This window comes from Monodelphis domestica, chromosome 4, assembly GCF_027887165.1.
Source record: "Monodelphis domestica isolate mMonDom1 chromosome 4, mMonDom1.pri, whole genome shotgun sequence".
NCBI classification, from domain to species: Eukaryota; Metazoa; Chordata; class Mammalia; order Didelphimorphia; family Didelphidae; genus Monodelphis; species Monodelphis domestica.
This window is the reverse complement of record NC_077230.1, coordinates 291,276,947-291,300,368: the sequence shown is the minus strand read 5'-3', so window position 1 is coordinate 291,300,368 and position 23,422 is coordinate 291,276,947. Positions and strand designations below refer to the sequence as shown.

Here is a 23,422-nt window from a genome sequence, read left to right as displayed (position 1 = left end):
ATGTAAAAATGGAGATTTGAACCCCAGACTACAATCCCCAGAAGTCCTTGCTCTAGTTCCCAGGATGCCCTCTAATCTCACTGAGATCCTCACCTGGGTGAGATCAAAATTTCTATTTAACTGGCTGTAAAAGCCTACTGAACCCTCTTCCTACTTCCACTTCCAAGCAGGCGCATCTCTCATGATATAAGTGAAATTGAATGGCCTTTCAGCCCTCCTAGGCATGTGCTTTCTTACTTATATTTTCTTAAATTCTTAATCTTTAATAAACCTCATAAAATATGATACTTCTAGCAGAGAAACTAATTTTAACTGCTACACTTAGAAGCCTCTAATCTTCTTCAGAGACCTAGAGGCAAGGATTTTTAAATTCCCTCTGGCACAGGCCAGGAAGGAAAAATCCTATATCTATTCCCTTCTTTCCCTCTCCTTAATTCCTTCCCTCTATATTAATTAAATTACCATAAAATACCAGTCTGACTTGGGTATTTTATTTGGGATTTCCCCTGGTGACCAATTAAATCTAGATTTTAAGTCACAACTCTTAAATCATCTTAACAGTAGGAATTCATATTCACTGGATCATATATATACATATATTCAAGAGTTGGAAGGGACTTTAGAAGTCAGTTAGTCTGATTCCTTTGTTTTATAAATGAGGAAACTAAGGGCCAAGGAGGTTGAGTGAGTTGCCCTTGTTGACTGGGAAAAACCACAGAACTATTAAATAGTCAAAATTACTCTTTAATCAAGGGCAAAAGGGGTTCAGCACTAGTAGGCCTTGACACAGAGCTGCACCATACATGACAGCACAGAGTCTGAGGATTGAACTCTGGCTACTCTGGACACCCTGGCAGTGCCACCATGCTAGATGATGACTCCAGAGAATAAAAGAATTTGGAGAACCTATATACTATTTGGGGAATCCAGGGGCAGGGAAAGATGATTGATATTGCTATAGCCACAAGGAAAATGGGAGTGTTCAAACTACATTGACAGGATACTATCAAGCTTGGGAAAGGAATCATAGCTAGAGGGTAGGGTGTAAGAGAAGGGACTGCTTACAATGGATACCAAAGGATGGTTCCTGCCCAGGTGTGGATCTTCTTGGGAAAGGGTCTTCTACAAAAGGGGAGACTACTGTAAAAATGGAGATTTGAACCTAGGACTTCAATCCCCAGAAGTCCTTGCTCTGGTTCCCAGGATGCTTTATAACCTCACCTGAATTCTCACCTGGGCTGAGAAAAAATTATGATTTAAAGAGTCTCCGCCTACAGCTCTCACTCCTTCCTGTTTCCGCTTCCAAGCAAATGCGTCTCTCATGATGTAGGTGAAGTTGAATGGGCCTCTCGGCCTACCTAGGCACGTGCTTTCTTACTTGGATTTTCTTAAATTCTTAATCTTAAATAAACCTCATAAAAATATAATACTTCTAGCAAGAAACTAATTTTTACCTGCCACAGTTTGGCCTAAATTTTAATCTTAACAGTTTGGCATAACCACTTCAGGAAAACAAAATATCTCAATCTTCTGATTCTTTTCCAATTCTTTTCTGATTCTTTTCTCTACTAAGTTCAGCCTTTAATAGCTACTGCCTAGAAATTTTTTTTAAGCCACGTTTATCCAAGATGCTTTTTAGAAAACTATCTGGATCAGCTCTGGCCTTCCTGCTGGCCCGGCTTGACTTCAGCTACTGTTGCCTGTAATCTGGACTTGTTTTAATCGCTCCTGCTCTGCTGCCCCGCCCTCCCTGCTGCTGCCTGCCTGTTTCTGCGACCCAGACCCCACGGCTCTGGCTCCTGGTCTTTCTCTTGCTCACCTGGCCCAGCTGAGCCCCAGTAAACTCTAGCCTCGGAGCAGACCGCTCATCACCCCAGGCCCAGGACTCATTTCTACCAGCTTGTAAAGACGGGGAGGTAATTTTCGCTTAGCCTTCACGTGGACTGGGGGCAAGGTATCGTAGGAGGGGAGAAAGAAGAGGGAAAGAAGAAAGAGACTTTTCCAAACCAGAACTTAATAGCATGGCTATTTGACAAGGTTATCTTTTAATTGCATTGATCCTTTTATTGACTTCACCTGCATGTCAGGGGGAAAATTCAGCTCTGTACAACTCTTTAACCAACTTTGGGGAGGCAGCTGGGTGTCTCAGTGGACTGAGAGCCAGGCCTAGAGACAGGAGGTCCTCAGTTGAAATCTGGCCTCAGATACTTCCCAGCTGTGTAGCCCTGGATAGGTTGCCTAATCCCCATTGCTTAACCATTCTCCTGCCTTCCGACAATAGGCATCTAAATGGATAAAAACCCAAGGAACTTTAAAGAGACTGGAGGTTATATTTTAAGGCATTTCAGACTCTAATGAAAATCTCTGTATTCTATTGCATTTTTCTGTTTGTTTTGTTTAAGATTTAACTTTATGATTTTAAGTTCATATATTACTGCATTCAATATTATTCTGTTATACTGTTCATATTAATGTACTGAGTTTTAACTACTGTTAAGTTCTGTTGCTTTTCCCCTATAACCATACTGAACGAACAAACATTAAGCCCATATATAAAAACAGCTTTTCTATTTTTGACTTTGTACATTGTCACACAGAGGGTAGATGGACTTCATCTGTGCTAAATATCTCAATTGATTTTAAGGGTTTTCTAGACATGATTTTTAGAATTTTTTTTCTTAACAATCTCTGGTCATTTTTGCCTGCCCCTAACATGAGGTGTAAGGCCCATTCTAGTAGCTGAAGTGAAATAATTTTATAACCCCAACCTTCCTGCATTTCTAAATATGTGAATGGAAGTTGGGTAGTTAATTTCAGGGCATTTGTACCCCTAAAAAGTCTCCCAAAAAGGAGCATCTCACATTTATACTCTTCAGCTTACTACTTTACTTCCACCAGAATGATATCTAGATTTCTTGATGATGTTCTTAACCCAAAATAAGTTTTGCTTTGTTTAAATACCAAGGTTGAAAGATTTTCTACGTTTGTAAAAATTGTGACAAATATCCATCAATTCATAGGCTTTTTAAAAAATTCCATACAGCAACTTATGTGAAATATGATAGTGTGTTTGCTATTGTAATTCATTGGGCTATTGAGAATTTTGGGGATATTGATACTACATATTTGTACTACTGTTTAATTCATTTGCTTATACTCACAGTGGATCATGGCCAGATATGAAGAGGAAATGGATCCCATTTTTGGTGAGAAAGCCTTGTAATCTATATTGTCTTAGCTGACACAGACAGTCAATGATTATAAGCTATATTTTTGAATTTTTGAAAACTCTTTTATTATATTTTTCTTGCATGTGCAATATACTATTTCAGTTTTTTATTTTTTTTCTCTCCTTTTTTTAATATTTGAAGCACATGTCACCATCATTAAGATCTTCTTTAACTTTTTTGATTTTGCAGTAATATAAGTTTAAGATACATTTGCTAATGCATGCCTCTAAAGCTTGAGACTATAAAAATGATGCCACTAATTATTTTTAAAAAATTATGGGACTTTGCTTAATGATTCTGTCTGATTCCAGGACAAGATATACACAAAAGAGCCATTGCACAGGGCCAACGATAAGCCAATCCAGGATGGATTGATGCACTCCTAAGCCAATACAAAAGTCTTGAATCTAGTGTGAAGACTCCAGGTTACTATGTTTAACATTTGTTATGACATAGGCCTTCCTTGTGTCCACACTCACTCTGAAAATACTTACAGATGAGTATCCCAAACCTTGGCTCCTACCTGGCTCCTATAATCTGGTCCCTTGTCTGTCTTTCATAGAGTAGTACCTTTCTGTAGTCCTGGCTACTGACTGGGCAAATGCATCATTGCTTAGATCATTTTAATTGGGCCCTGATTCAAGGACCTGTTATAGATTTATTTTTCCTTTACTTAGAATTTCAACACATAAGACTTTGATAGTCTATATTTTCATCCAGTAATTTTTTTTTATTTGGATTTTTCTAATATCTTTTTAATTTCTCTTGCTAATTGATTCATATACCTCATACCTCAGCCATGCATCCCTAAGTGATCCTGTATTTTTTCAGTCACCCTCAAGATGAGGAAATGTAAAAAATATTATTATTTTAAATTGCAAAGTTTAAATTCTTTTTAAGAAAAAAATTTTAGGTAAAGAAAGATGCTACCTCTCTGAATCCAGAAACTGAACTGTTGGAGAAGACACCATGAAGAAGCCTCCAGACCACAAGCTGCACAAGAAGATCAAGAATGAACTTTGGGTGTGGTTGATTGAACATTTATTTGTATGTATACTTTCATGCCAAAGGGGACTGCCCCCTAACTGGCTTTTCGTCAATGCGTCAAGAAATTATTGGTTTTGTTTTTTTTTTTTAAAGCTTCCCGAGCCCGGGAGAAGCCATAAGGTAGGAAGATAGAAAAAAGGATAGAAGTTCTGGATGTCGCGAAGGGCGTGAGGGAGCCAAGTTCGGGATGTCACAAATGAGTCAGAGATCAGTTATTATCAATATCTTGGAGCCGCAGCCATGCTCCAATCAATGGACATCACTGGAAGGCTATATTCCGTCCAGAGATCCCAATTTAACACTTCACTGGTCAGAGGATGATATAGCTCAGCTGGGAGAATGAATAGAGAATGATAGGAAGAATTAGAGAATGCTAGGTATTAGCATTGGAAAAGAAAGAGACACCTGGCCGAAGGCCAAGCCTCAGGTAGAGTTAGAGAGGAGAGAGAAAGGTGGAAAGACAGTGTAGCAAATCTGTGAGATTATCCAAGAAGAAGAAGAGAAAAGAGATGACCACGGCCCCCTATTTAATCTCTTTGATACGCAAATATACTCAATACATATTGATAAGTTACACAGAGTCTCAATACATATTGATGAGTTACATAGTATATTGCCATTGGATAATTTCAAATTATGACAAGGTGAAGGTGGAGTTTTTATCCTCAGGTGAGTGAGACAAAGGGAAGCAGGGTTTTGCGCCCTAACTCCAGCCACGCTGGGGACAGAGTTCATTGCTGTGCACAGAATGGCCATGGGCCCACACACAATCCTTGCCTCTTAATTATACATATGGGCTGGACTGCTACATTTTTTCTCTTATCCTCAAATTATTGTAATCTTTAAATTGATTATGTTTTCATGATCCTTTGGGTAAGTTCTTCTTCCCAAACAATCAAACAAGGAAATGTAAAAATGGAGATTTGAACCTAGGACCTCAATCCCCAGAAGTCCTTGCTCTGGTTCCCAGGATGCTTTGTAACCTCACCTGAATTCTCACCTGGGCCGAGAAAAAATTATGATTTAAAGAGTCTCCGCCTACAGCTCTCACTCCTTCCTGTTTCCTCTTCCAAGCAAATGCGTCTCTCATGATGTAGGTGAAGTTGAATGGGCCTCTTGGCCCACCTAGGCACGTGCTTTCTTACTTGGATTTTCTTAAATTCTTAATCTTAAATAAACCTCATAAAAATATAATACTTCTAGCGAGAAACTAATTTTTACCTGCCACAGTTTGGCAAATTTTAATCTTAACACTACCTAAAACAAAGAGGGTCCTTAGCATATGCTTAGTCCCACCCAACTAGGATTGTCATTCACCCGAGGGTCCCCCACTCAGTCTGAAACTGCTAGCCTGGGATTCCCTTCAGGGTGGATTTCATGGGAACAGGGAACAAGTACAAGCTTTGGGGTCTCCAACCTATAAGCTAGTCCTGAAACTTGGGGTTCATCAGATCCCACTAGGCAACAAGTTTGGGATTCCTAGATTCCATGTTGACACCCTGGGTCACATAGGAAGTAAATTGCAGAACTGTAATGTCAGTGTAAGTCCTTTGTCTTTTAAGCAAACAGCTGATTTGAAAATGATTCTCATATCCTTATGTAAAGATAATTTTAGGGTTGTGACTTAAAATCTGAATTAATTGGTCTCCAGGGGGAAAATCCCAAATAAAATACCAATGTCAATCTGGAAAATTATCATAATTTTAATTAATATCGAGGGAAAGATTTCAAGGAGACAGAGGGAAGAGGGTATAGGATTTCTCCCACCTGGCCTGTGCCAGAGGGAGTTCAAGATCTCCGCCACTAGCTCACTGAAGAACATTAGAGACTTCTAGGAGGATAAAGTTGGAAAATAAAGAAGGAAAACTCAGCGAGAAATTCACCACTGAACCGGACAATAGCTATAGCCACGCCAAGATGCTAAAAGGCCCAGCACACTGCCACCAGCCACCTCTCCACCACCAAAAAGTACCAGAGAGAGGAAGTGACGCTAAATATATAGGCCTTTTACTCTTGTGTCCCCTCCTCTAAATTTTCATGTCTACCAATCACATCAGAGGCTTTTTTCCAGGACTGGTCATTCTTTAGTTCTCACCTTCTTTGATTAGATTACATCTTTAGAGTTACTTAACACTTCTTTGTTAAGTTCACCTTTTGTAAGTTACTTGACTTTTTTGTGATTAATTTAACCTCTATAGTTACTTAACACCTTTTTGTATTAAGATAGTAAAATAGACTTAGCTTAAAGTTCTAGCTTCACTATAAAGTAAGAGCTAAGTACCTTCATTGTTCAATCAGGAGATTACAACTTTATCTTCACCATAAAGTAAGATCTAAGTAGGTTGGATTAATTTAAAGTTCACACTTAGCTAGTCATTCACTGTCTATGGGATTATTATCAGGTTTTTTTTATCTCTGCTGTTTCTACTGAGTAAATTGATGCTTCAGGTAGGCTATGGACCTCTAGGGCAGTGGTTCTCAACCCTTCTAATGCCGTGACCCCACAATACAGTTCCTCATGTTGCAGTGACCCCAAACCAAAAAATTATTTTGTTGGCTACTTCAAAACTGTAATTTTGCTACAGTTATGATTCAGAATGTAAATACCTGATATGCATTATGTATTCTCATTGCTACAAATTGAGAGGTTGAGAACCACTTCTCTAGGGGATATTTCCCAGTCAAGAATTCTATCAATCTATAGTTCTACAGTATGGTGAGGACTTCTTATTATGGAATATAAGAAAGAAAGCACAAGACAGGCAGGCTTAAACTTCCAGCAATAACTTAGGAGAACGTCTAGTATATGCCTTCCAGGTATGCTTCTTCCTTAAAGCCTCATCATGGCATAGAAGATGAACTTGAGTTCTCTATGCCACTAGACTACAAGCTGTTTCCATTCTGGAAAGTCTTTGAAGATAGATCCAGCAATGAAATGTATGGCTGAGACCTAAAGCACCAAGATACTTCAGATTGAGAGAGGATTATTACCAGGTAGATGGAGGGGGGGGGGGATGGATTTTTTGGTCACAGAGACTCTGGAAGACCCTCTGCTTATAAAATAAAGAGGGATAATGATACACATGAGTGTATTAGGGGCTTCTGGGGTGTTCAGGGAGGTCCAGAGCCTCTGGTGTGAGGGCTTGCCAAGGGATGCTCATCCCCCTTTGGTGTTTACCTGATGCCCAACTCTCACCTGTGGCTCCAAGGAGTTAGAGCATGCCCAGCAACAAAACCCCTGTAAAACAGTCTTAGCAAATGAGCTAAATCAAGGTGAGTGGCCTCAAATATGTCACTGAGTTAGGGATTTCTACTCCCCAAGCATGTGAAGAATTCCCCTAGCAGAAGAAGGGGGTGACAACAAGATGTACCAATAGCTATGAAGGCAATTGAAGCTGGCACTGTGGATCAATTAGAGCTTGGTCATATATCAAAGATTCCATCATCTCCACTGTATCCTGGACCATTATCAGTCATTCTTTTATCCTGTCCTAGAGGTCAATGTTTCTGGAAGAAAGAGTGAGTCTGAGGACTTTGTGAAATTTTTTCTCACTTAAATCTAATTCACTCACTAGTCAAGACATCACCCTTGCGTAATTAGAGTTTTCTCCCCTGAAATCTCTTTCCCAGCTTCCCATTTTCCTTTTCATGTTATGTCTTTATGCTTTGAAGTTAAAGTTGTGAGTGTAGCTCCTCCTCTCTCTGATACAGGGAAGACTGTTGTGGAGATTGGGTGAGAGTCAGGCAGGAGAATTTTACCCACATGTTTTACCTGGGCTTTCTTTACCTTTGTCAACATGGAAACTAGGAACCCCAAACTTGTGGCCTAGTGGGATCTGGTGAACCCCAGGTTTCAGGACTAACTTGTAAGTTGGAAGCCTCAAAGTTTGTACTTATTCCCTGTTCCCATGGGAATCCACCCTGAAGGGAATCCCAGGCTAGCAGTTTCAGACTGAGTGGGGGACCCTCAGATGGATGACAATCCTAGTTGGGTGGGACTAAGCATATGGGGTCTTCCCTATTGTATCAGAGACCCTTTCACTAGAGGATCCACACCTGGGCAGGAACCATCCTTTGGTATCCATTGTAAGCAGTCCCTTCTCTTACACCCTAGCCTCTAGCTTTGATTCCTTTCCCAAGCTTGATTGTATCCTGTCAATGTAGTTTGAACACTCCCATTTTCTTTGTAGTTATAGTAATGTCAGTCATCTTTCCTTGTCCCTGCATCTCCCAAATGGTATATAGGTTCCCCAAATTCTTTTGTTCCTTGGAGTTGGTCATCTAGCTTGGTGCCACTCCCAGGGTGTCCAGAGTAGCCAGAGTTCAATCCTTGGACTCTATGCAGTCGTGTGTGGTGCGCAGCTCTGTGCCAAGGCCTACTATTGCATTGAACCCCTTGTTCCCTTGATTAAAGAGTGATTTTGACTATTTAATAGTTCTGTGTTTTTTCCCAGGCAACACTTTTATTCTTTTATTTCTTCTACTTCAAGTGATTATGAATACATTTTATAAAATATAATACTTGGAATTATTGGACATTAATTTAAATTTTAACACCCTATAATGCCATTGGTCCTCTTAAAAAAATAACAATACAGATTAGTGAAGGGATTATTCACTCTGGTGAGATTATTGGTTCACAGAGCCTTTAAAAAGACCTGTATGTGAAATAGTATCATAGGCACTGGGAGAATTTTTTTTTAATTATATAAAGGATAGTTCCATTTTCATGTAACTCATAGTCTAATGGGGAGGAGAGTATAATATATACAGAAATATCTATTCTATACAATGAGATATTTGTAAAGTGCTTTGCAAATCTTAAAGAGTTATATAGTTATGATAAATGCAATAAAATGGTAAATGAATAATCTAGGTGTAGACCAAGTGCTACAGGGGTTTAATTGGGAATGGATATGGCTGCCTGGGAGCAGGCTTTAAGGGACAGGAATTAGCATTTATACAGTACCTCAGGCACTGCGCTGTTTAAGAAAATATATTATCTCATTTGATCCTTAAAACAACTCTGGATCATTACCCCCTTTCTATAAAAGGGTAATAAGTGTCTGAGGCTGAATTTGAACTCATCTTTTAAACTCCAGTGATACTCTTGATATCCCCTGGACCACCTGCCTTATCACACTGAAAGGTCCAAAATATAAGAGTAGTTCAAAGGACTAAGCAAATTTTTACCTCAATTGACATACCTGATCCTTTTAGTTCAAAAAATGAGTAGTATTTCATTAAGAAGATTTTCAAATGGGGGAGAGCATTCTAGACATTGGTAATCATTTAAGTAAATTCTAGGAGGGCTGAAACTATGTATTTGTAAATATTGTTCCTGTGTGGCTCTCCCTACCATTTCCGTTGGAGAGAGAAAAGTCAAGGAAATAAAGCTTGGGAAGGACTTAACAGGAGAAGAATCATAGCTAGGACAACAGGAGAGAGAGAAGTAATATTTCCTGTTTAAAAAATATGTATATTTTTTAAGTGGGTGAAATTTACATATTGAACAAACATTTGTGTAAAGCAACACAGATAAAATATGAAAATAAAATAAAATACCACCCATGCCCTGAAGGAGCTTACAACCAGAGGAAAATAGTTTACCTACACAAATAATGAAACTACAAAAGACAAAAAAATATGCCATTGGATGGAGGAAGCATGGTTAGTAGACTTTTGACATTTAAACTTGCTCTTTTGTTCTTCCAGATTAACTTTGCTATATATATATTTTTTTCTAATTCAATGACACCTGACACTCAGCTCTCACTTGTGGCTCCTAGTAGCTGCTAGCATGCAGCAGCGGCCATACCCTGGGCAAAGGTTTCGACAGGCTGGCTAAACCTTGTGAGAGTAGTCATCATAGACCCCTGGTGAACCAGGGCTTTGCTCACCCAGCATGTGAAGACTGCTTCAGCTGAACAGATGGAAGAAATCAATAAGAAGGTTCAACGGCTGAGAGGGCGACGCAGCAAAGCACTGTGGAGTGCTTAGGGCGTGTTGGAGCACAAAAGACAACAAGGCCATCCAATGCAGCTGAGGAAGTCTCCAGGTGTAATGACTTTTCATGCCAATGGACCCAGGCTTCCAATGGCGAGAGAGTGGGACTGTCTCTGTGCATCGACTTTTCCACTTAAATCTCCTTCACACACAAGTGTCTTTGTGCACACTCATCTATCATAGATGAAAACGCACAGACAATCGTCATCCTCGGTTACACAGAGACTACTAACTAACTAAACTTGTAGCTGTCTGCAGCCACAAATTAATATATTCCTGGGTGGACACCTGAGAAGGAGATTGGAAACTGAGGGAAAATGGGTAAAGAAGAGAGAGAGAGACAAAGGAAGAAAAACTCAGAGACGAGGAGTTAAAAAACATGGGCTCCATGCATCGTGTGTGATCCTCTGATGGTATTGAGAGTGATCTGCACTTGTCCCCAAACTTTTATTGGGGAATTTAGGAATGTAGAGTGGGAGGTAGCTAATGAACATGTGACATGGTATAGGTTTTAACATTGGCTCAATTGACAATCATGTAATCAAAGAGGAGGAAGTTAATCAAACACATGACTTGGTAAGGAGTGTGGTCTAACAAAGAGGTAGCTAGTATCCTGTGGCAGCTAAGGACCTGCCCAGGAATTCTTTTGACCTTTGGACTGAAGATTTGGAAATACAATGATCAATAAGTAACCTGACCATGTGTCTGGTATATGAGCACTTAGGTTACAGTATCAATACATCAATAATACTTTCAACATGAGAATATATCTGGGATGTTAAAAAACTCAAGAAGAATGGGACATGTTTGGGGCATTCTTAATGGTATTTAGAACTTAGTCATAGCTAATAGTGAGTTAATTACCCTCTTGATATCATACAACAAAATAGAGAGGGTCAATTTCATGAATATTTAACTTAACATTCATTAAGGGCTACTAAGAACAAGACACCTTAAAAAAATATTTATTTCTTTATTGATAGCTTGTCCTGATGGGCAGTCATGGTTTCTCACACTTGATCACTCTGAGCACACAAAAGAAAGAATTGGAAAAAATATATACATTTGAAACAAAAAAACATATATACATATATATGCAGTATTGTGTTTATCAGTAGCTTTTTTCCAGTCACATATTAAATATTAAATAAAAAAAGATGAATTTGAAGCTTTTTTTTACCACAGAAAAAAATTTAAAAAATGAAGAAATAGTTGAACAAGTTGTAATTATTATTGATACAGGTTCTTACTCCACCTCTCTCAATACTTGCAAACCAAGAGGGATGAGAAGACACTGAGAGTCTAGTACACAAAGAATGCAGGATACCAAGGATGAGGATACCAAGTTAAAAAAACAAAACTTTTTTTTGTCTTCATGGAGTCTACATTTTGTGAAAGAAGACATGTATAAGCAAATATAAGGTATATTCAAAATAATTTTAAGAGGGATAAAGTGCTAATAACAACTGGAAGAATCAGGAAGAGACTGTATGGGATATGTCAGGGTAGCTGGTTTGTTTTTTTATTTTTTAGGGAAAGGAGGGATTTTATGAGGCAAAGATGAAGAGAGTGCATTCCAGATATGTCTCAGATAGAATGCTACTAGGATGTTTGACTAGAAGAGAAATTATGGAAAGGGTAGAAATATGAAACAAGCCTGGGAAGGTAGGTGAGACCCAAATTGTAGAAGACTTCAAATATCATATTGAAAAATTTGTATTTTATCCTAGAGGCCATAGGGAACTAAAGAAGATGGAGGGTTGTGTCTAACATTGCCAGCTATATATTTTTGAAATAACAATTTGGTAGCTGTGTGAAGAATGGATTACCGAAAGGGGAGATGAAAAAAGAAGACTGGCCAGGACACTGCAATAGTAGCAATGAGAGATAAGGCTATGAACTGAGAAAAGTTTTAGACGTATCATGAAATGATCTGAAGACTTAGATTTTGGATACGGGGAAGAGAAGTGACAAAGTAGGCAAAAGCTAAATAAAAATAAATGGCCCACACACAGGAGGTGGTGTTACATCAATACTGCTTGGAATATCCCTTTACCCTGTCATTGTATTATGATGTCATCTCAGTGTTCCCTAGAAACTTCTGTTTTGGTAACAGGAACAGCCTATTCTTCAAGACTTTCCAGCTCTAAAAAAATTTCGTCCTCCTTCCATGAAGGCTAACCTGCAAGATTCCAGCCACGTTTCCACCTCTAAATTACAATTTGACAAGAGTTTAAAATCTCTTATAGCCCTTCCCCCCCAAAAAATCCCATCCACAACTTTCTTCTATCCTTCCTGTCCCGATTTCGACTCCAAAGAAAAAAGGTCTTTTAAAACAATTGAATGAAATGAGATTTACCTCCTCGGGAGGTATTTGTGGTTTAAAGTGAAGATTCTCAGAGATCATAGGGTATGTGGGGGGTCCCTAAAAGATTAGCACCAATTCAATTCAACAAACTTTCATTGAGCACTTATTTGCAAGGCAACTGAACCAGGAACTGGAAAACTGGGGCGCCCAAGGAGAGGAATTCCACCGAAAGTCCGTACGGAGCGAGTCTCTCAAGGATTCAGATAGAGCGTGTTGTCCTTCCTCTGTAGGGTTTCCTCCCGGAGGCAGCCACCCTAATACCACAGCGCTCTCCGCTAGTCCCGCCCCTCAAGCCCCTCCCACGCTGTCCGGGGCCCCTCCCCTTTTCGTTTCCTTCCTTTCCCCTTCCCCCACCCTTCTCTCTCCCTCCCCTCCCACCCGAGGCCACCCGGGCCCAGCCTCGGCCCTAGCCCCACCCCCCTCTGCCGGCGCTGCGGGCGCGCAGACACACAGGAGCTTGCGGCCGCCAGGACTGGAATGGGGGGTGGGGGAGGGCGGGGTAAGAGGTCAGTGCGAGGAAGGGCCACGCTGTCGTCAAAGGTAGCCACGGAAGAAGAGGAGGAGGAGGAGAAGGAAGAAGAGGAAAAGGAAGAAAAGAAGGCGGAGAAGAAGGCGGGGAAGAAGGCGGAGAAGGAGGAGGGGATAAAGAAGGAGGAAGAAAAAGAAGAGAAAGGAGAAGGGTCTCTCTTCATCGAGTACCAGGAGTACCCAGCAGACCAGGAGGACCTCGAGGAGCAGCACCTAAAAGAGACATTCGACAAGAAGGAGCTGCACGCTACCCAGTTTGGGCGGCTACAGATTCGCATTTGGAGGTACCCCCACGATTGCCTGCCCCTCCAGCCCAATATGACGCCCGGGAGGGTATTACTCTGCTGCCAGAGGACCGCGGCCTGGGTGCCAGTAATCTTCATCGCTGTGGTCATCGGCTGGTCCTACTACACCTTTGTGGTAGAGCTCTGCATCTGTGAGTACCGGGGTCCGGGCCCCGGGGGTGGTGTGGGGGAACAGACCGGGAGGGGACCGGGGAAGAGAAGGAGGAGGGGGGGAGGAAAGAGAAGGAAGGCATGGTAAGGGAGACGACCCCCCCCCCCCCGAGGAAAGAAGAAACTCAGCCGGACCCCTTTTCCCCTCCCCCCCATTAGCCTGAACCTTTCAGGAATTAGAGATTGGTCTTCTCACCTAGGCTGGAATCTAGGGGCTGCTTCCGAGCCTTTTATGTCCGACTCGGGAACGCTGGGGAGGGGGGCAGGGCGGTGGGGGAAGAGATTCTCCCTTGGGCTTGTAATGGGGAATGGGTATTATTATCACAGTCTGCATCACCCTCATCACTGTGTTCCTCTTACCGAATCCGCTCCATCCCAGAGCTGGTCCGGGTTAGCTGGCTGGAGCTTTACTGCTAGGATACTGACACCGAGGATCTGTGCGGGAAGGGAGGGATGAAAGAATGAATGAATAAATGACACTAGTGGGGTCCTCCTCTAGAGCCCAAGGTTCGTATAGCGCATCTCCTCTCCGAGTTCCCCTCTCATCACCCTCCCCTTTCTGTTTTATTGCCTCCGGTTAATGTGTAAGCACCTAGAGACTGCCTTGTTTTACCACCAGTGCCTGGCACATTGCAAGGATTTAATAACTCCTCTTCCTCTTGATTTGCTTCCCCATCCCTCTACACAGTGACAGTGTATGGCATATAGTAAGTTAATAAAAAATCTCTTTCTCTCCTCCCTCTTCTCCTGCCCCTTCCCCCTCCCTCTCCCATTCCCCATTCCTCTCTCTTTGTATCCCCAGTGCTTATACAATCCCTTATACAAGTACATAAGTGGTTAATAAATTCTCTCCCTCTCCCTTCCTCCCCTTTTCCCTCTCCTTTGAAACCGCAGTGCTTAGCACAGTGCCTGGCATAGAGTTAAATGCTTGCTTGTTGGACTGACACCCTCCCCCCCCATGTGAAGAGTCATGTTATTTTCTTCCTAGGTTAGAGAACTGTTTATAGGAGATTTCTGAAGGAAAAAAAAAATCTCTACTGGCTTTTTTTTTTTTGAGATTGTGTAGGAAGTAGTTATGACTTGCAAAAAAATTGACAGATTTGTTATGCGAAGAAAAGGAACTCTTGATTTGGTGGAAATCTTGTATTAGGTAACTAAATTGGAGGTGACGCTTATACACTTTTCCTTCTGTGGAAGGCAGCTTAAGGTGTTAATAAAAGAGCTTCTAGATGTGATTTTTCTTACAAACTACATTTACTTGAAGCTTGAATTCAGTAACTATTCTGTAGAACTCTTTAGAAGTTTAAGAAATGCCAGCTAACCCTACCTCTCTTATGTTTGTTGGATGTTTATATTGTAATATAACATAATACAACATATAAAATAAAATATTTTATTTATACATTCTGATGGGTGGGAGGTAGCATGTCCTGTCCACGGTTTATATTTCCTTTTTTCAGAGAGATCTTGTGTGGCTGGATTATTTCTAAGACTTTTAAGGTAGTAGTTTTAATTTGGCTCTAATAAGCTTGGAGGGAATTTATCATTACTCAACAAATATTTATGCTGTGTGCAAGGCACTGTTAAAGAGCAGCTGACTGAAAATTATTATCTTTAAGGCCTTCAGAGATGTATAGGAGAAAATGTCATCTTCCAAACAATGAACTTACAAAAAAACTTCTGAAAGATTATCCTTCCTAAATTGGACAGTTATTTGTACTTTCAATACTAATTAACAATATTTTTTATTGTACTATTTGTTCCACAGTGTTAATGGGTTAAACATACTGAGATTTATAGGATGTTAGAGGTCATAGGATAATAGGATCATGGATTTAACGCTGGACTAGATATAGTCTGACCATATAATTTCACAGATTAAGTGATTTTCCCAAGGTCACATAGCTATTAAGTGGCAGAACTGAGATTTGAGCTCACATCCTCTAATGCCAGATCCAGGGTTCTCTTTGCTATGCCATATGCTCATTTAAAGGGACCTTAGAGATCATTTTGCCCAGTCGCCTAATTTTATAGCTGAGGCATTTGATGTCTAGAGGGGTTCTAACAATTGTGTCAAAGCTATCCTGAAAACTAGGCCTCCTAACTTCCAGATTGTTCATTTTCATTCCCCCACGCTTTTGTTGGGCTTTCTTTGGAGTACCTATAATATAAATATTTTAACCTAAATCCTAACTAGCAGAATCCGACCATCTGTGTGCAAACACCTTTGGAGAGACCAATTTAGAACATCAGGTACACATCACTTTCTCTTCACATTTCTTCTGTGCAGTGGAAGTGACAGCCTTTCCCTTCCCCCTCTTGTGCAGGACCACTACTGCTATAACAGCATCCCATTTCCAATGCTGCAGGAATAGGGGAAAAGGGAGGGAGCCAGCTGTTCCAGAAAGAGAAAACTTGAACAGTTATAAAGGATCTCTGAATAAAACAAATTTAGTTAAGAAATAGGTATCTCTAGACTAGGGATTGATTGGGACCAAAAGATCTATTTAATCCATTAAGGAACTAATTAGAAAAAGAGAAAGCCTGAATGTTTAACTTTAAACTGTATTTATGATCAGGGTACTGTCTGTAATGTGTTTTTGGACTCCTGGATTTCTCCCTTTTCCTCTGTACTTCAAAGAAACTCTTCATCAACACTGAGACCTATGACAAGGAGTAGCACTAAAAGTTATTGAAATTTTCCAGATTTTTAGAAGTAAACCACCACTTTAGAATAGCAGTTCCTCTTGGACCCCTAAGATGTAAGATTTGGGAGAGGAGTTTTACATTTTTGTTTGAGGTCCTAAAGTGAACTTATGTGACTGAGGTATTGAAGCCATTTCTGATTCTATGCTAAATACTGATATTAATTACATAGGCATGGCTTAGAAATTAGAATGCTAATCTTCCTACTTTGATTGGTAGTAGGGAAATCTTAAAGCTATGGATGTTATATAGTAAGCCAGGATTCATCATGTTTATTTTTTTTTAATTGTTTAATTTTTTTCTGCACTTAATTTGTTTATCCTCTCACATTGTTTTATAATGGTTTGAATTTAATATCTAATACTCTTTATTTTTTCATATGTTTTTATCAGAGATGCTGACTTTATTTTATTTTTTTCTTTTGGTAGTATTTTCTTTCCCAATTACACATAAAAACAATTTTTTGGCATGAATTTTCTAACATTTTGAGCCCCAAATTCTCTCCCTCTTCCTGTGACCACAAGCAATTTGATATTGGTTTTATATGTGTTGTCATTCAAAACATATTTGTCATGTTATGGAAGAAGACAAATATTTTTTTAAATCTTGAAGAAAATAAAGTGAAACATGGTATATTTTGACCTGCATTCAGGCTCTATCAGTTCATTCTCTGAAAGTGAATAGCATTTTTCATCATAAGCCCTTTAGGATTGACTTGGATCATTGTATTGCTGAGAAGCAGCTAAGTCATTACAGTTGTTCATTGTTGCTGATTCTGTATACCATGTTCTGGTTCTGCTCACTTCATATCTTTCCAGATTTCTGAAATCTTCATCATTCTTAGAGCACAATAGTATTCCTTTACCACAGTTTGTTCAGCCATTTTCCAGTTGATGGACATCCCCTTAATTTCCAGTTCTTTGCCATCACCAAAAGAGGTGCTATAAATGCTTTGGCACAAATAGCTCCTTTTTCTTTTTTCTTTTTATTTCTTTGGAATACAGACCTAGTAGTGGTAGTACTGGATTAAAGAGCATGCACAATTTTATAGCGCTTTGGGCATAATAACAAATTGCTCTCAAATGGTTGAATCACTGCACAACTCCACGAATTGTGCATTTAATATTCTTTTTGAAGCAGCTTAGTTTATATCTAGAATGTTATTTTCACAATTTGCCTTATTTCTCACCACTTAAACTAGTTTTAATCACTCTCCCAAAGTACAGTTTATAGATTCTTGCCTTTGAAGGATTTATTCATGTTTTCTCCTCACCCACCCTCATTTCCTTGTTCTTTTTCCACTTTACCTATCCTTCATAGCCTAGATAAAGTTTCATCTTTTCTATGGTGCCTTCAATGAATGAATGAAGCTTTTATTTTAAGTGCTTACTTTGTGCAAATAGAAAAATAAGAGCCCCTGCTCTCAGGGGGCTCATGATAGGACGACCTTTGAGGTCTCTTCCCATTCTAGAGTTATGATTCCATGATCTCCCCCTCTTCTGACATCATGTCCTATTTGACTGTACTGCTCCTTTGGCAGTTGTAAAATCACAGACTTTTTAGAGCTAGCTAGAAAGGAGCTGGAAATGATTTAGTACGTCTCCTTCACTTTATAGGTGAGAAAACTAAAGCCCAGCTAGACTTTATGTTCATTTGTAGACAGATTAATACAATAATAGGTAGTATCATATAGTGGATTGAGAACCAGCCTTCAAGCCAGGAAACCTGGGTTCTGGATGCTGTGTGACCCCTGAAAGGTCCCTTCTCAGTGTTGTAAGCCATCCTTTCAGACCTTAGCTAGCATTTCAATAGCGCTTAAGATTTGCAGTGTTATAATCCATATCTTATCTGTCATCTTATATGATCCTCATAGCACCTTTCTGAAATCACAGGTGCAGTAGTTAGCCTCTTGATTTAATAGTGTTGGACAGTAGTCTTTGTAGTTTGAATCCTAGTTCCACTTGTTAGTTTTATAACTTTGGGCAAGTCACTTGACTTCATTGAACCTCATTTTTAGGGTCTAAAAAATGGGTATAATTTAACATTTGCACTTCTTATTTCACATAGTTATTGGAAAAAACCATTTTGTTAACTTTAATATTTTCCCAATTAAATGCCAATATAATTTTCAATGTTTTCTGACATTTTGCAATCCATGTTCTCTCCCTCTCTTCCACTCCTTTCCAAGACAGCAGGTATTGTGATCTAAGTTGTACATGTATTATATAATACATATTTACATATTTGTTATGTTGTAAAAGAAGACAGATAATGCTTACATTAGAAAAATATTCATGGAGGAAATAAAGTGGAGAATAGTATGCTTTAATCTGCAGTCAAACTCCATCAGTTCCATCTGTGGCAGTGGATATCCTTGTCATGAATCTCTTGGAGCTATGCTAGATCTTTATATCATTCACAATTAATCATCATACATTTATTGTTACTGTACCACATTCTCATTGGGTTTGCTCACTTCACTTTGAATCACTTCATATAAGGCTTTCCAGATTTTTTTTATTACCTTGTTTGTCATTTCTTATGGCATAGTAGTCCCATTACATTCATATACCACAACTCATTCAGCCATTCCCCAACTTATGGATATTTCTTCAGTTTCCAGCTCTTTGCTACCACAAAAATAGCTGCTACAAATACTTTTGTATATATAGGTCCGTCCCCCCCCTTCCCCCTTTATTAAATCTCTTTGGGATACAGAGCTGTTAGTAGTGGTATTGCTGGGTCAAAGGATATGTGTGGTTTGATAGCCTTTGGGCATGGTTCCAAATTGCTCTCAGGAAGGTTTATATCAGTTCACAGCTCCATCAATAGCGTATTAATGGCCCAATTTTTTTACACTCCTTCCAACATTTATCATTTCCCTTTTTTGTCATATAAGCCAGTCAGATAGATGAGGTGTGTGATTAATTTACATTTCTTTGATTAATAATAATTTGGAGCATTTTTTCATGTGACTAAATATAGTTTTAATTTTTTCATCTGAGAATTGCCTATTTATATCCTTTGACCATTTGTCAGTTGGAGAATGCTTTATATCCTTATTACTTTGACTCAGCTTTTCTTTGTATTTGAGAAATTAGTCCTTTGTCAGAGACACTTGCTATAAAGATTTTTTCCCCCTAGTTTATTTGCCTTCTAATCTTGGCAGGATGATGTCTTGACTTGTGTATGAATTGGATTTAAGTGCCACAAAGTTTCACAAAGTCCTCAGCCTTGAAGTCCAGAGGCAGGACAAAAGTCATGTTGACTGGTGATGATTCAAGATGCAGTGAATGACCCTGATATCTTCAGTGTCTGACCAAGCTCAGGGTGTCGAGTGCTAGTTTTAGCTGCCTTTATAACTGTTAGAACAAAATGTTCTCATTAGCCCGTTCCTCTGGAAGAAATCTTTACCTGCTTGGGGCAGATAATTCCCTGTCATTAATGGGTTCAAGGCCTCTCAGTTACCCTCAGTGTGGTTTAGTCTTATCTGCTGAGGTGGTTTACCAGGGTATAGCTGCTGCACATGATGTAAACCAGAGGTGGATGAGCAGTCCAGAAAAGGCTTGGCAAGCCCTTACACCAGAGGGGCTGGGTCTTCTTAAGCACTGAAGCAGCCTTGATAGCATATAGATGAAGATCAAAAGAGGCTGAAACAGAAGCAATATTTTCCCTTAGAGAACACTGTAGACCACCTGGTCAGGAAGGGAGAATAGGGGAGGAGTTTAAGAAATATTGTTCTACTATTTGACAGGTATCAGCTGGAAATATCCCTCTCTACCACAATCGGATGAGCTAATAATTTCTTGACTTGCCTTAATGATAATTTCATCATTTAAATGGTAGAAGAACCTAAAAGGGGAAATGCACTTGGGAATTTGATTCTCATCAGAAAGAAAAATGTTGATGTAGATATATTAAAAATTTTAATGGAAGGTGATTACTGGAAGATAATAAATGTAACTTCTAAGAATTGTATCATTGTTAGGGCAGTTAAAAGGAGTTTACATAGAGGGACATGGACGTAAGTTGATTATATTGGAATGATCTCCAAAAAAATGAAACGGTGAGAAAAGAAGGATTCAATGGGAGAAAAAGGAAAAGATAGAATGAGGAAAATCTTATTACATAAAAGGCATGTCAAGAAGAGCTTTTATGGTGGAGAAGAGAATGGGGTAGGGTTGATGGCAGGCAATGCATGAACCTCACTCATCAAAATTGATTCAAAGAGAGAAAACTATATTTAAGACTATATATATATATATATGTACACACACACACACAGGAGAGAGACAGAGATAGAGGGAGGAAGGGAGGGGGAGAGAAGAAAAAAACAAGAGGGAAATACATAGTCATTCTAACTCTGAATGTGAATGAAATAAGCTTACACACATTAAAATAGTAGCAGATAGCAGAATGGATTAGAAACCAGAATCCAATGATATGTTTACAAGAGACACGTTTGAAACAAAAAGACACATACAGAATTAAAATTAAAGGCCTGGAGCAGATCCTAATATGCTTCAGCTGAACTTTAAAGAGAGAGAAAAAGAGAAGAGAAGAGAGAGGGAGGGAGGGAGAGAGTGAGTGAGAGAGAGAGAGAGAGAGAGAGAGAGAGAGAGAGAGAGAGAGAGACCTAAAAAAAAAAACCAGACTTAATTAAAATGGATAATCAGGGAAACTACACATTTTGTTTAAAAGTTAAATTTTTACAGCAAGTTTCTCTGATAAAGGCTTCATTTGTCAGATAAATAATAGCCATTCCTCAATTGATAAATGGTCAAAGGGTATAAATAGGCAGTTTTCTGGGGGGCGGGGGAAGAAATCAACATTATATATAATCATATGAAAAGAATCTCAAAATCACTATTAAAGGCAAATCAAAACAACTGAGGTTGTTACAACCCAACTGGGGGGGGAGGGGGTGGGGGGGTAGGGGGGGGCAGCTGGGTGGCTCAGTGGATTGAGAGCCAGGTCTAGAGATGGAGGTCCTAGGTTCAAATCTGACCTCAGACACTTCCCAGCTGTGTGACCCTGGGCAAGTCACTTGATCCCCATTGCCTAGCCCTTACCACTCTTCTGCCTTGGCTCCAAGACAGAAGGTAAGGGTTTAAAAAATAAATAAAAATTAAATTAAAAAAAAAAGAAATGGCAGTTCATCCACTCCAGAGAACAAGTTAGAACTATCCTCATAGGGCTATAAAACTGTGCATACACTTTGACCTAGCAATACTATTACCAGGTCTATATCCCAAATTTATCAAAAGAAAAGAAAAAAGACTTTTTGTGAAAGCAAAGAATTGGAAATTCTTATCAGTTGCAGAATGGAGGAACAAGTTGTGGCATATGATGATGGAGTACATTCTTACTCCCATCTCCTTCTCCCTTCTCAGCCCAACAGTGGCCTCTTTTAGAGCAGTTATACTCTAAACTCACTGCAGCAGCCCTGAGATTGACTTTAGGAACATTTTTCCACCTCTTATCCCTAGATACCTTGTGGCTGCAGCAGATACCATCCCAGAGGAAAAGCCCAATCTATCTCTTCCTTTCCTGTGAATCCCACATGGGTAGACTGTGGTCTGGATTTGGCATGTGTTTTTTATGTTATCTTTTCCCTCAAATCTACCCCTCTTCTAAACTGCCCCGAACCTGGTAGTTTTGATGGAATAAGGTTGGAAGGCAGATTGTAGAGAGTTAAATAGAGGAGATAAACTGGAGATGGTGGTTATAGGCGGCCTTCTCAGGAGGTTTGGCTGCAAAAGAGTAAAGACATATGGAATGATAGCTAGTGGGGATCGATGAATTAGTGGCAGGCTACCAAGTGGTGGATTGGAAATGGAAATCCAGGGCTATTAACTCCCAATTTAGTGTTTTTATCACTCTGTTTTTAGCCTATCATTGTAAAGAAAGATGGTTTGATTAAAGGATGTCAGCTCCAAGTCATGTTAGAATTTAGTGTTTAAGAAAATTAGTGCCAGGCAATATTCCTGTAAGCAAATAAATAACACCAAGTGAAGATTACAGAAATATGCAGCATATGCCCATGGATAGATTGACAACTATGTTTAATCAACAGAAAATAAAAGTACAAAATGAAGCACTCCATAGTAATGCAATCTGGTGGTTGCCTGAAGCTTTGTAGGAAAAGATTTCTTCAAATCAGTTATTCAGACCTCAGTAATGGTTAAATACAGTTCTCATTTAAGAAAGCATATTTTACAGCATTGTGTTATGTCTGGAATCATGGGACTGAAGTTTGAATTCTAACTCTGGTGCTTGATACCTATTTAACTTTGGCCAAGCCTCCTTGCCTTAGGGCTTTATTTTTCTCATCTATATATATAAAGTGGTTGGACCAACTCTGATATTCTGATCCTATATATCGTTCCAAATGTATAAGAGAACCAACGTTGAATTACCTAGGAGTTGAATAAAAGACTGGAGTTCCAATTATTGTCTTTAATTTCTCACTAGGATGTCCTGGACTTTTCCATCATTCCCTAAATACCTGTTCATCTTGGAAGATCATTTTTGCCCTGAAACTCATTCCTTGAAAGTGCTCTCTAGCCTAGGGTTCCTCTCTCTTATTCCTGGGTGAAGGGCTCCTTCTAGAACCTCCATTTAAGATGGGTACACAGACCAGCCATTTCTTTATTACCTACCAGGCTTCATTTCTTAGAATTTTGCTACCTTTCACATTCACCAACTCCCACTCATCTTTTTGGCTTATATTTGTGTTCACAATCCCTTTAACTCTGTGCCTGGAACATAATGTGACAAGACTAATTGTATATATATATGACTTGGATTTATTTTAGTTCCTGCTATCTTTTGCAACAATATTTCTCCGAATCACTGTCTACACCTCTAAATTATAGGGCTTGAGGTCTTATTTTGCTGTACCTTAGGATGAAAGGAAAGATTTCTATGTATTTTTGTCATCAGTGCCTAGCACATAGTAGGATCTTATTAAATTTTTATTAGCTCATTAATTAGTTCTGGGTTCTAAATAGCCAATTTTCAAATGAGCATTTGAAACAACCCATTCAAATGATAGGAATTACTTGTATTTATTTGTATGT

At 39.3% G+C, this 23,422-nt stretch overlaps 1 protein-coding gene across 1 annotated transcript in view; it reads left to right on the top strand.

Moving 5' to 3' along the window:
- Window positions 1–12,404: 12,404 nt before the first annotated feature.
- The window catches only part of ZDHHC20 (zinc finger DHHC-type palmitoyltransferase 20), an 84,916-nt gene continuing 73,898 nt past the window's right edge, over window positions 12,405–23,422 (top strand). The window contains exon 1 of the mRNA XM_016421849.2: window positions 12,405–13,615. Coding sequence (XP_016277335.1) covers window positions 13,129–13,615 — 487 coding nt within the window. The 5' untranslated portion in view covers window positions 12,405–13,128. The remainder of the gene's footprint in view (window positions 13,616–23,422) is intronic.